The sequence below is a fragment of the Balaenoptera physalus genome (assembly GCF_965194825.1).
Source record: "Balaenoptera physalus genome assembly, chromosome: 7".
In the NCBI taxonomy this organism is placed as follows: domain Eukaryota; kingdom Metazoa; phylum Chordata; class Mammalia; order Artiodactyla; family Balaenopteridae; genus Balaenoptera; species Balaenoptera physalus.
In genome coordinates this window covers 12,908,412-12,920,449 of record NC_138886.1, presented here as the reverse complement: position 1 = coordinate 12,920,449, position 12,038 = coordinate 12,908,412, and the positions used below count along the sequence as shown (strand labels likewise).

The 12,038-nt window shown below is 43.8% G+C and overlaps 1 protein-coding gene across 6 annotated transcripts in view; it reads right to left on the bottom strand.

The window, feature by feature from the left end:
• Window positions 1–12,038, bottom strand: part of TTLL11 (tubulin tyrosine ligase like 11) — a 255,910-nt gene that overhangs the window by 125,579 nt on the left and 118,293 nt on the right. For all 6 annotated transcript variants that reach the window (XM_082467860.1, XM_082467861.1, XM_082467865.1 and 3 more), the window contains 2 exons: window positions 10,837–10,932; window positions 9,977–10,092 (listed from right to left, as the gene is read on the bottom strand). In XM_082467860.1, coding sequence (XP_082323986.1) covers window positions 9,977–10,092; window positions 10,837–10,932 — 212 coding nt within the window. The remainder of the gene's footprint in view (window positions 1–9,976; window positions 10,093–10,836; window positions 10,933–12,038) is intronic.

Genomic DNA, 12,038 nt, shown 5'->3' with positions numbered 1-12,038 from the left:
CCCGCTGATTCTCACGCTGTGATGTGAGCGCCCAGTGGAGGATGAGCTTGGGGGCGGATCCTACCGCTCTGAACCTTCAGATTCCACCTTCTTCCCCCCTCACATTAGCCTCTGTGATGAGAGTTGCAAGGGGCTCTTCTGCTGCTTAAAAAGTGAAGGGAAAAAATGGAAATTGAATAAAAAGTAAAGGAAAGAAAGCAGCTGGAGAATATTGCCCACCATTTGGTGTGATAACCAGGGGCTTTCAAGTGATTGCTAAAACCAGCTTTGATTTTGAGCTTTCATTTCTTTTAATGTAGCAGATAATTAGAGGGAAATCAAATGCATCCTGACACTATGGAGAGCAGTATGGAGGTTCCTTAAAAAACTAAAAATAGAACTACCATATGACCCAGCAATCCCACTGCTGGGCATATACCCTGAGAAAACCATAATTCAAAGAGAGTCATGTACCACAATGTTCATTGCAGCACTATTTACAACAGCCAGGACATGGAAGCAACCTAAGTGTCCATTGACAGATGAATGGATAAAGAAGATGTGGTACATATATACAATGGAATATTACTCAGCCATAAAAAGAAGTGAAATTGAGTTACTTGTAGTGAGGTGGATGGACCTAGAGACTGTCATACAGAGTGAAGTAAGTCAGAAAGAGAAAAACAAATACCATGTGCTAACACATATATATGGAATCTAAAAAAAAAAAAAGGTTCTGAAGAACCTAGGGGCAGGACAGGAATAGAGACGCAGACATAGAGAATGGACTTGAGGACACAGGGAGGGGGAAGGGTAAGCTGGGACAAAGTGAGAGAGTGGCATGGACATATATACACTACCAAATGTAAAATAGATAGCTGGTGGGAAGCAGCCGCATAGCATAGGGAGATCAGCTCAGTGCTTTGTGACCACCTAGAGGGGTGGGATAGGGAGGGTGGGAGGGAGACGCAAGAGGGCGGGGATGTGGGGATGTATGTATATGTATAGCTGATTCACTTTGTTATACAGCAGCAACTAACCCACCATTGTAAAGCAATTATACTCCAATAAAGATGTTAAAAAAAAAAAATCCATCCTGTCAGCCAAAGATCAACCTGTCGCTGTTGGAGATCAATTCCCACTTACTTTACCACCTCCTCCTTCACACATTTTTTCCTTAAAATAGAACAAACAAACAAAAAAACCTCCCCAGGTTACATATATTGTTTGACTTGTTTAAATACTACATTCATATTGGACATTTCCCATGACAGCTACTCTCTTAGGAATAAGCAGCATTTTCTCTCCCTCCAAATTAAGAACTTCTCATTGCTTTGCAGATTTAAAAACATCCAACTGCAAACTCCCTTTTATGGATGAAGAAGCCGAAGTACAGCGAGGGGAGGAAACTCTGTACCATTTACAGCTGTAAATGGCAGCACCAGGATTCACCCCAAAGCATCCGACTCCAGGGCCCCTACTCTCACCGTTCTGCTGTCCCACCTGTGCGTTAAAAACACATGTGCGTCTCCAGTCCTGCTTCCTCATGGGCTCTCTCTAGCCTAAGACAGCCGTCTAAATAGCACACAGAGCTTTAAGCACAAGACGCTGGAAATCAACTAAACATTCACCAATACGGAGGCGGAGTCCCAGCCACTGATGAAAATGATGTTTACAGAACTGTTAGTAAGAAGGGGAAATTACTGTCGCATAAAATGGAGAAAAATAAAAACAGCATACAAAAATTTCATAGATTGTACGGCCTCAACTATAAAACAATATAGACAGCAGAAAACGATACCATTTTTATGAACTAAAAAGTTAATGATGATTAGCTCTGGGTGGTTGAATTTGAGGGAGATTTTTATTTCATGCTACACAGTTTTCAGTATTTTTCCATTTTTTTCTACAATGAGCACATATCACTTCTATAATAAGAAAAAATTTAATAAGAAGCGTGTAGCAGAGAAGCAGGATCTGTCCTCTCCAGCCCCAAGCGCCGTTTTGGAAGCATGATTGGCGGTCCCCCCCACCCTGCCTAACCCCTTGGCCCAGCTTCCTGCCTCCATCCTTCCTCCCCCAAGCTTATTTCTATTTTCCTCAACGAACCAAGCCCAAGCAAATGATGGCCCCACCTCCTTCAGGAAGGCTGCCTTGACCACTCCAGGCCAGCCACTAGTTGAATCATAGGAAACTGCCACTCTTGTAAGTCAAATAAAAAAAAAGATCGAGTATCAGTAATTTCCTATGATTCCACCTCATCCTTGGTTCAGCCTGCCTTCTTCTGAACTTCTAGCATGTTCCCAGTCTGGGACTCACGACTGCATATGAATAATTTTCTGTGTGGTTCTGTTCTATCTTGTGGCACGTGTAGCTCTTGCTTTAAGCTGGTGTTCTCTGCACACTGGCTTACATTTTATTCATTACGGTTTTGAAGATTATTGAATATGAATTAGCCACCTAGCTGGCCACAGAGCCCTCACAGGAGATGATCAATCACTCCTAAGCACCCACTCGTGTTCAGTGATTGAAGCTAAAGGGATGAGTCCCTGCCTTAAAGTTTGGCCAAAGGCACGAACCCAACCCGATAAGGATAATACCTTGTGTGTGCGCGTCTCCTTAGTGTGCTAAATACCTTCTCATCCACTCTCTCAAGGCAAGAGCTAGACACACCTGGCTTTAAATCCCAGTCTGTTGCTTATAACTGGTGTGGTCTTGGGCCTGTCACTCAACCTCTCCAGGCCTCAGTGTCCTCTTAATACAGAAGTCGTAATAGCACCTAGTGCATATGGCTGTTGTGAGGACAAAATGGGAATAAAGGTAAACACCACTGTGCCATACACAGTAAGCACTCAACAAACAGTCCCTTGTGAAAGAGGCAGAGCAGCTACTGTTATTGCCTTTCCTTCTCTTGTTTTGCTTGTTTGAGGTTGTTTGCTTTTGGTTTTTTTCCGATGAGGAAACTGGGCTCAGGGAAGTATACTGACTTATCTGAGGCCAAGTAGAACTGGTATCAAAACCTTGATCCTAAGCCCAGACCGCAATGCCTCCTTCCAAAAAGCTAACAACGCCTCATTTAAAAGCACATGAACAGTTAAGGCTCACTGGAGCAACTCATGAGGAAATTTCCAAACACATTTGCTCCCCCATCACTACCTGGAATAACTCTGGAAGGGCCCACGCAGAATTCCGCTCTGCCGTTTCCCCAAAATGCTGACTGACTGGCCATATGCTCATCTCAGTTCCCATCTGCTCTGCACCCCGGTGAGAGGGGGAACCGGCCTGCCTGCCGGCGGAGGGACCCTGCTCCAGTCTAATGGTCCCTGAGACGACACTCTCACATCAGCTCAGGAAATCCGCCTTCCCCATAAGTCTAGGAAATGGTTCCTGCTCAACAAACTGCATGCAAAAGAGGCTTTTACTGGTTACTTCTGGCTTAACGCTTAAACGTTTTCGAATGGAAGAGAGCTGTCTGGTTTTATTTCGTGCACATAAAATAATGCGTGTATCATTAGTCATTTCCTGTCTGTTCTTATGTGAAAATGCACACATTTTTCTAGTTTGCTGACTGCCATCTGAAATGTGAAGCTTTTCCGGGTACGGCGGGTATGATGTATCCTGAAGCCACGACACCCCAACCCCGGGCAAATCGCTCTAGCTCCCTGGAGCCTCTAATGATAATAGGACTGTTGGGTTCTTAACTTTTGGAAAATATGATGAAGTTTCTGACCTTTTCTCCAGGAAAAATACACATAGACATAAGATTTTGTGTCGTTTCAGGGATCACAGACAGCCCGAAGGCCTTCACGTTTTCAACTCAGGTTGAAGACGAGCTTTGATTTACTCCAGGCCACCCACCTCTGGCCTCTGGGTCTTCATCTACGTCCCCATTGGCACCTTCTCTCCAATAATCCACTTCATGCACCTGTCTCAGCAGCTGACTCATCTCCTCACGTTTCCCCAACACAGCCCCGTGCCTTTGTGTCCTCCACCAGGGGAATCCTTCCATCCATTTGCCTGTTGCGAATATTACTCATCCTTTAAACCTCAGGCCCAGTGCCACTCCCCCTTGTCAGTTTTTTGGGGTTTTTTTAAACTCTTCTCATCAGGGAATAATCTTTCCCTTGTTACTTTGTCTTTATGTCTAGGGCACCTTGTACTTTCTACCCCATAGATATTATGCGTGGGTCTTGCCTCCATTACCGGCCTGTGAGCTAATTCACTTCTGTAGTCTTCTCCCTGGCACACAGTAAGTGCTCAATAAATGCTCTAAATAATCAGTATCTGTAATGCTGGCATGGTGTAAAATGGAACCCAAATGAATATGCAAATATTCATCTCTCTGTGACCCAGACTCCTTCCTGATTTATGTGAAATCTTCAGAGGTGCTTGGGGTCAGCGTGTGCTCATCTGTAGCGTTTTGCCACAAAGAAATCATTAGGGGTCAACAAAGCCCCAGAATTTCAACAAAATGTCAGCTGTGCACACGTGGATGGGCCATTCCATCCACGGGGTGGTCGGATGATTCTCCTGAAAGAATGCCTGTTTCCAGAAGAATGCTCCGGAAAGTAAGAAAGATAATGTTCTACATTCACAAAGGCATGTTTAGTCTAGATAGTTTAGGAACCCCTCTTCTCTATCGTTGAGGGTATCTCAGTAGGACATACTGCCAAGTTAAGGGGCAGAGATCTGGGCTTGGAGACCTCTAATTAATGTGTTTTTGATATTCTTCCTCAGGACAGGACAGAGTTACATTCCTTGGTCAAACTATAAGCCCCCAGCGGTGAAACCGAACCACTGGGAGATTTCTTGATCTCTGTTCTCTTAGAATGTTTTGCCTTTATCCTAGATTCTATGTGGAATCAACCTAATTGAGGATTCACCTAATGTACTGGTTCTGAACATGGCCCAAGATCCAAGGGATACACTTGGAGTCAAGATCAGAGTGAAGCCTGAGCTCCCAGTGAAGCCTTCAGAGGACAAATGTCTCTGAATTAGGGCCAAAGCTGTCCCGGCAGGCTGACTCCATCCTTCACATAAACCTGGTTGTCATGGTGATAGGAGGGAAGGGAAACTGGGAGAGGACCATGGACCGGTGCTGTGGGAAAAGGGGCTTCTGTGCCTTACATAAGTCATGTTCCAAGTGTACACTTTTGAATAAGAGGCAAGCAGTCTAACCCCCAGCTCCCAGGCACTGCGTGGCATCAAGAAAATCCTCTCAGATTACTCCAAGCCTGTCCCTGGCTTTATTTATATTACTCCGGGTCCTAAAGGGTTATGATTCCTGAGAAAGGAAGGTGGTTACCAGAAACATCTACAGGAAAAGGAGCAAAATACTAGTAAAATGGCTCCCCCGGGGGTAAACCGACCTTCCAAAAACTAATCAATTGATGGAATAATCACCTTGTTTTTAAAATAATTGAGGAATGCAATTTATTCACTTCTGCTTCTGATAGAAGTGTTTACAAAGAAAGGCTTGGGCTACCCAAATAATACCTTGAGAAAAGAGGAAATTTTCTGTTGATTTCCCTGATTTCCTCCTTCAGCAAATGACCCACCTTCTTCATCTTAGTTTTGTCTTGTACGATTCAGACGGGCAGAATCATTACGTACACAACTCAAATAGGCTGCTTCAGGAGCTGGTGACTTAGGTGTCACCATCAGCATAACTTTAAAGCAGCCTGATGGACCACATGGTGACCCTAAGAACTAGCATTTGTCTAATCCTCTCAGATGTCCTGAGGGTCTCTCATATGTGTCATTTCACATGATGCCCGTGACAGTCCAGCCAAGGAGATCCCTTGATCCCCATTTCAAAGATGAGATCAGAGAATAAAGCGACTTGGCCAAGCTCATAGTGCGATGATCAGAGATTAAGGACTTCAACCCAGACCTGGCTGATGCCAAGTCCAGTGCCTTGTCAGGACACACGCTTCTCCTCTGCCTGGGATGCTTGGGAGGGACGTTCTTGAACCAGGGAGCTGGCTGGCATGATGGTTTCTAAGGTCCCTTCCAATTCTAATAGTCTGTGCTTCTATCAATAAAATGAGGGGGTTGGATTAAACCAGAGGTTTTAGAAACTTCTTGTAGCAGAAAAGATCCTTTCCTCTCAAAGGAAATCTCTAGAATGCCAAAACATAACATAGGTCATCCCAGCTCCCCTCTGGTTGAAAAAGAAATGACTTCCACCCAAATGTCCATCAAGTGACAAATGGATAATAAAATGTGGTATATCCATAGAATGGAATATTATTTGGCCATAAAAAGGAACAAAATACTGATACATGCTACCACATGGGTGAACCTCAAAAACATGGTAAGTGAAAGAAGCCAGACACAAAAAACTCCATTTACATGAAGTATCCAGAATAGGTAAATCCAGAGACAGAAAGTAGGCTGGTGGAGGTGGGGATGGGGAATGATTGCTTAATGGATACAGGGTTTCCTTTTGGGGTGACAAAACATTTTGGAGCTAGAAAGCAGTGATGGTTGCACAACATTATGAACGTACTAGATGCCACTTTTATATGGCTAATTTTATACTGTGTGAATTTCACCTCCATATGTGTGTGTAGAGATATATGATGGTTCTAGAATCCTCCCCTTTTAGCCTCCCCCTTCCCCTATCCCTGCAGTGCCTCCAAAGAACCCTAGTATGTAAATCAATAGAGTCACCAGATATTACAAAAGGTCATCATAGTTCAAAACAGCTCTCATATGACAGCTATTTTATTCCTTCAGGGGCCAAATGTATTTTCTCTTAACCCAACAAATAAATTTGCCTGGGCCAGTGACATCATGCTACTTGGAAACAAAACTTTCCGCTGGCAGCCAGCTCCACTGTCAAGTCTAGCCCACAGTCATCTAACAGCTTTGGTTTTAGGATATGTCATTGGTTCTAAACTCGAAAGTCTGCTTTAAGTATACCAGAAAAGATCATGGTAACCAAGCATTACTTTTTGCTTGTTCAAATTCTAGCAGATAATTTTATTGTTGAGTAGTCAACTAAGCATTATTAAGTCCCTACTATATAGTAAAAGTCTTTCACATTGTTTCATTTAAATGTCATTATTTCCATTTTATAGAAAAGGATACTGGGGCTCAGAATAACTGTACGTCCGCAAGGTCAGGACTTGAATCTCAGTCTCTTCAGCTCAAGAGAAAGTTCCATCAACTATGGCAAGATGGGTCTCCGCAGGGTTGCGAGTTCCTCTCCCCATGGAAGGCATGAGGACTGCTTTCAGTCCCACCAAGGAACTGACCCCAGTCTACCTGCCCTTCCGGGGCGTGTGAAGATGCATGATGCACAGACACGTGTCTGGTGCCCTTCCAAGGTCCCCCTCTGTACCTTCCCCGAGCGGTTTAGAGATATGAGGAGCTCAGGACATCTATCTACCTTTTTTCTTTAGTCTGTGCAGGAAAAGTGAAAGCCCACTTCAGCAGTCTTGCTGACAAAGCGTACTCAGGAAAGAACTGATGAAGGACACATCAGACCCTCTTTTGCTAAGGAGTTGAAGGGGAAGGCTAGGATACCATTTGTTTTTAACTGTTTACGTTGGATCCTATTCAAACACAAGAAACTCCAGCTTCTAAAGTTAACTGCCCTCCTAGAAGTCCATGTGACATCATTTCCCGTAGTTGGAGTGACCTGGGCCCAGACTTGAACACACAATTCAGCACTACAACACTGTGCATTATCTGTGGGCACAAATATGGTGCTTCTCCAAGTTATACTGAAACACTTCTAAGAGTTGAGAATAATTTCAGCCTTTTTGTCTGTATGGTAAAGTTACCAAAATGATAATAATAATTCTTTACATAAAAATTCACTTTACAGATTACAAAATTCTTTCATGGACAATCATTGCTGGGTTTTTTTTTTTTAAATGGTATAATTAAGGAAAAATATCAGTAAATGACATTTAGCTATTAACATACACCCTCCTATTGTAGGTAAGAAAAGGGTGAGGTGAAAGCGTTTTTCTATTAAAATTGAAGTCAGGTTCTTGAAGCTCTAACTGTTCCTGATTATCAATAAAAAACAAAAAAAGTCGATGCTTTTTAAATTAAAAATGAGCTGCTGCTACTTATGACTTGGTAAGTCGTAAAATGCCTTTCCCATCCTTCCCAGTGGTCCTGGGCCCATTTAAATTGCTTTTAAATGTTAGATCTGCAGCTCATACGGATCATACCGAATGCCAGGTGTTGGTGAAGAAAAACAACTAGAACCAGAAAAAGAAAGCTAATCATATGTTGAGGCCATCTAATGTGAAAAATACAGTAGTACCCTTATCTCTCTTCCCGGTTTTGGTGGCAGAGGTTAAGGAACCTCAGGCCACACAATGGCCTTTGAACTTGTTCCCACCAAAGGAATCAGAAGGCTGTGTCAAGGTCATCTTTAAAAGTATCCCCCTGGGCCACACTGGCGTGGATAGCCACCAAAATCTCCCCGCAGTGCAATACGGTCTCTCAAGACCTAACCTCTACTGGTGAGGTCAATAACAATCAGAGAGTAGATTTTTGAGAAATGAGTTATATCACAATGAATCTGACCAAACTGCAATTAATCCACTGCTTTTCCTTAGGGATGGCTAAAAATAGCAGCTGCATGCATGTATGCGTAGACCCATTATCCAGCTGCCATGAGCTGCTCTGAGGATTCTGCAGACCTGACATGCCACCACTTTGAAGCCCTAGTCGGTGGAGGCAGGATCGGCCCACGTGAATCACAGGTGAGCGTTCTCAGCGAGTCTTGCTGGCAATGGATCTGTGCCTCACACAGCAAAGAAGGCGCTGGAAGAGAACTCAGCCGAGCAGGCACCATCCAGCCTGACTCAGAATATGCCAAATGCTCCTTCCGAGTGACATTTCCTGTAGGGCAGTGGCTCTCAACCTTGGCCACATGATAGAATCACCTAGGGAACCTAAACTATTTCTGTGGCCAGGCCTCCAGCCCAGGCTAATTAAAAGCATCTCTAGATGTGTGGGTGCTTGCACTGGTATTTATGAAAGCTCTCCAGATGGTTCTAATGTGCGGCCAAGGGGAGAAGCGCTACTGCAGGGTGATTCTACCAATATGTGGGCTTGAGCCCAGCTGGTGAGGGGCTGCAGTAGAGGAACCTGCAAAACACCACTTGCTTAGGGAAGTCAGCGTTCCTCACGTTCCTGAACCATAGCTGACAAGTGCTTTACTTGTCTGGGAGCATTTGAGTCAATCTGATATGTCGGGGGTACCAGGAGTGCTGTGTGGATTGCTTGTCTTTGATTTTTCTGCCTAAAAGAGGCACGATGATATTCACTCAACACTTACTCTGTGAAAGCCAGGAATTTGGTAACAAAACAAAGCAAACAAAATACCCAAGTGAAATGTCGTTCATTTCAGGGGTGATTCCATGGGGGGAGGGGCAGGGCACATACTCCCATCAATATCCCAGTATAACATCCACTGGGTGGGTAGGATGGAGAAGAATTATAACCGTTGCAAATATCACAGAACTGCCACAAGTTCAATAATTGGTTCTGCAGGTTTTGAAACAAAAAGCTTATATTGCAAGAATGTAAACATCATGAAGAAAATTAAAAGGAAGCGATCCTTACCACGTCCAAGTTACCTGTGGCCCTCTCCTCTGGCATTCTGTACTCTCTCCCTGTGCTTGAGGATTTCACAGAGAAGCACCAGGTGGGCAATGGTGAGTGAGGGGAGATGCTATCACTGGGGGAGAGTGGGCTTTTAGAGAAGACTTTCCAGACTCAGATAACAATCGGCTAGAAATTCATCTGCTGAACCCCAAGTGTCAGATTCATGTTGTAGGTCTCCATCTCCTGACTTTGAGTCACTATATTTGGAGGCTGATATTCATAGATGAAACTATGATTTATTAGACTGCTAAAGGTATAAATCTCACTCTCAATGTTAACATGTTTTAAGAACTTAACTTACCTGCTTAGGACACAGGAAGCAGAGTTGATAGAAATAAATGATATAAAAAATACTTACTGGTTCTCTCTTTTCTTCTTAAATGGGTCCATGAGACGCAGTGTGTCTCTGATGACGGCCACTTTCACTTCTTCATCGACAAGGCTGGGGACATTCTCAAACACCCCTGGAGAGAGCTTGAAGGGCAAGGATTCCATGTTACAGTGGAGAGAGTGATTCAGCACCAACTGACCACCAGCACAAGCCCCAGTGGTTGTACTGTTAGAATTCTCTAAAGCCTCCCTTTATTCTCCCTGAAAAATGTCAGTTTCCTTTTACAAATCAACAAAATACATGAAGGGGAAAAATAGCACTATGTGTTTCTCATTATCAAAATGATATGTGCTCGTTGTAGAAAAATTGGAAAGATGGCAGAGAGGAAGAAAATTAAAAGAATCCATATAATCCCCCCAAAACCCAGTATTAATAGTTGGTGTATTTCCTTCCAGTCTTTTTTATGCATTCTTAAGTGGTGGGGGGAACGGGGGGAGAAAAAGATAACCACTGTTAAATGTACTATTTATCTTAGTGATTCAAGCATGTCGACATGGCTAAATCATATTCGTAGAATTTCAATTAGTTCATCTCCTGAGGCTAACTAATTAGTTCATGTCAAAACTGATGGAAAGGCTCAGCTGCTTCTACATTTGCAGATATTAAGAAGTGGAGAATGGCATGCTGGGAAGTTACCATAGGTCGGGTGGATCTTATATTAATAGACAATGTTCAGAGCTCAACAAAACTGAAATCATGTAGGCTTGAACAGAACTTTGCTGGGCAAATCTGAGAATGTCGAATCTCATTTAGCCAAGGGAGCAACAGGAGAGTGGGAACATTCAGTTGGATGGTAATATATTCAATGAGATACTCAAAATACTTACTTCTTGCTCGTGTTCGATTCTCATGCTGGGGTTTGCATTTACTTCAAGTAGTATAGGCTTCAGATTTTTCATGAGAAGAATGTCAAAGCCTAAAATCTGGGGCAGTATAAACATAATTCAGAATTACTCCCTTTAGCTACAGTGTCTTTGCAGGAATCGAGTACGGTATTAGGGGAATCAAGGTGAAAATTAATTCCAACCCCACCCCCAGCCTGGGCCTTGACCCTGGCTTCTCTCGTCCACAGGCCCTCTTCCTCTAGATGTACTTGTCGGGCCAAATGGACAGCAAAAAATTTTATAGGGGCCTTAGTAATGGGATGAGGTCCCATGGTTCACTTCAGCACCATCGGTGTCGTCTGAAGTGCGGTGGTAAGATGATGACCTCTTTCTTCTTTAACAGGTTTTTTATTATGTTAAGGATCAGTGGTAGTCCATCAATTTCTCCCTCTCCTTCTGTTCTCCTCTATTAAGTTGCTTCTTAGCTAGATCTCTACAAAACCCAAGGCTATCTTTCTTAACCTCGGGTATATATCAGCATCACTTAAGGACCCCTTTCAAAACCACTGCTCGTCCCCAGCCCACACCTATGAGTCAGAAACTTCCAGAGTGGAACACAGGCAAATGTATTTTCAATAACAAATCCCCTGGGTAATTCTGATATACCCTCCTACCTAAGAGGAAGGGAATATTTATTAGGCGCCCACTAGGCACCAATGATGATAAAATGCACCAATTCTTCAGAATCTCGTTTAATCCTCATGACAGCATATTTGACATAGGGATCGTGCTCTCCATTTCACAGAACCAGAAACTGAGTCTCGGAGAGGCCAGTGGATTTCCTGAGACTGCCTCTCTAGTAAATGACAGAGCTGGACTTCACACCCAAGCAGAACTGGCTACATAGTTTGTGGGACCCGGTGCAAGATGAAAACGCAGGGTCTGTTGTTCAAAAAGTATTAACAATTTCATGATGGTGAAACAGAGCATTAAACCAAGCGTGGAGGCCTTTGGAGTGTGGGACCCTGAGCGCACAGCCCACACGCCCATGCAGCCAGCCTGCATCCAAGGCTAAGTCCAGCATCATTTGCCAGCCGTCTGCTCCTGAATCTGGCAGGCTGCTGCCTCAGGTGAGGCTTTGTCTTCTGGCCTCTTTCAGTTCCTCACAGGCCCCATGATCAGGGTAAGCCACCCTGTGTATCTCA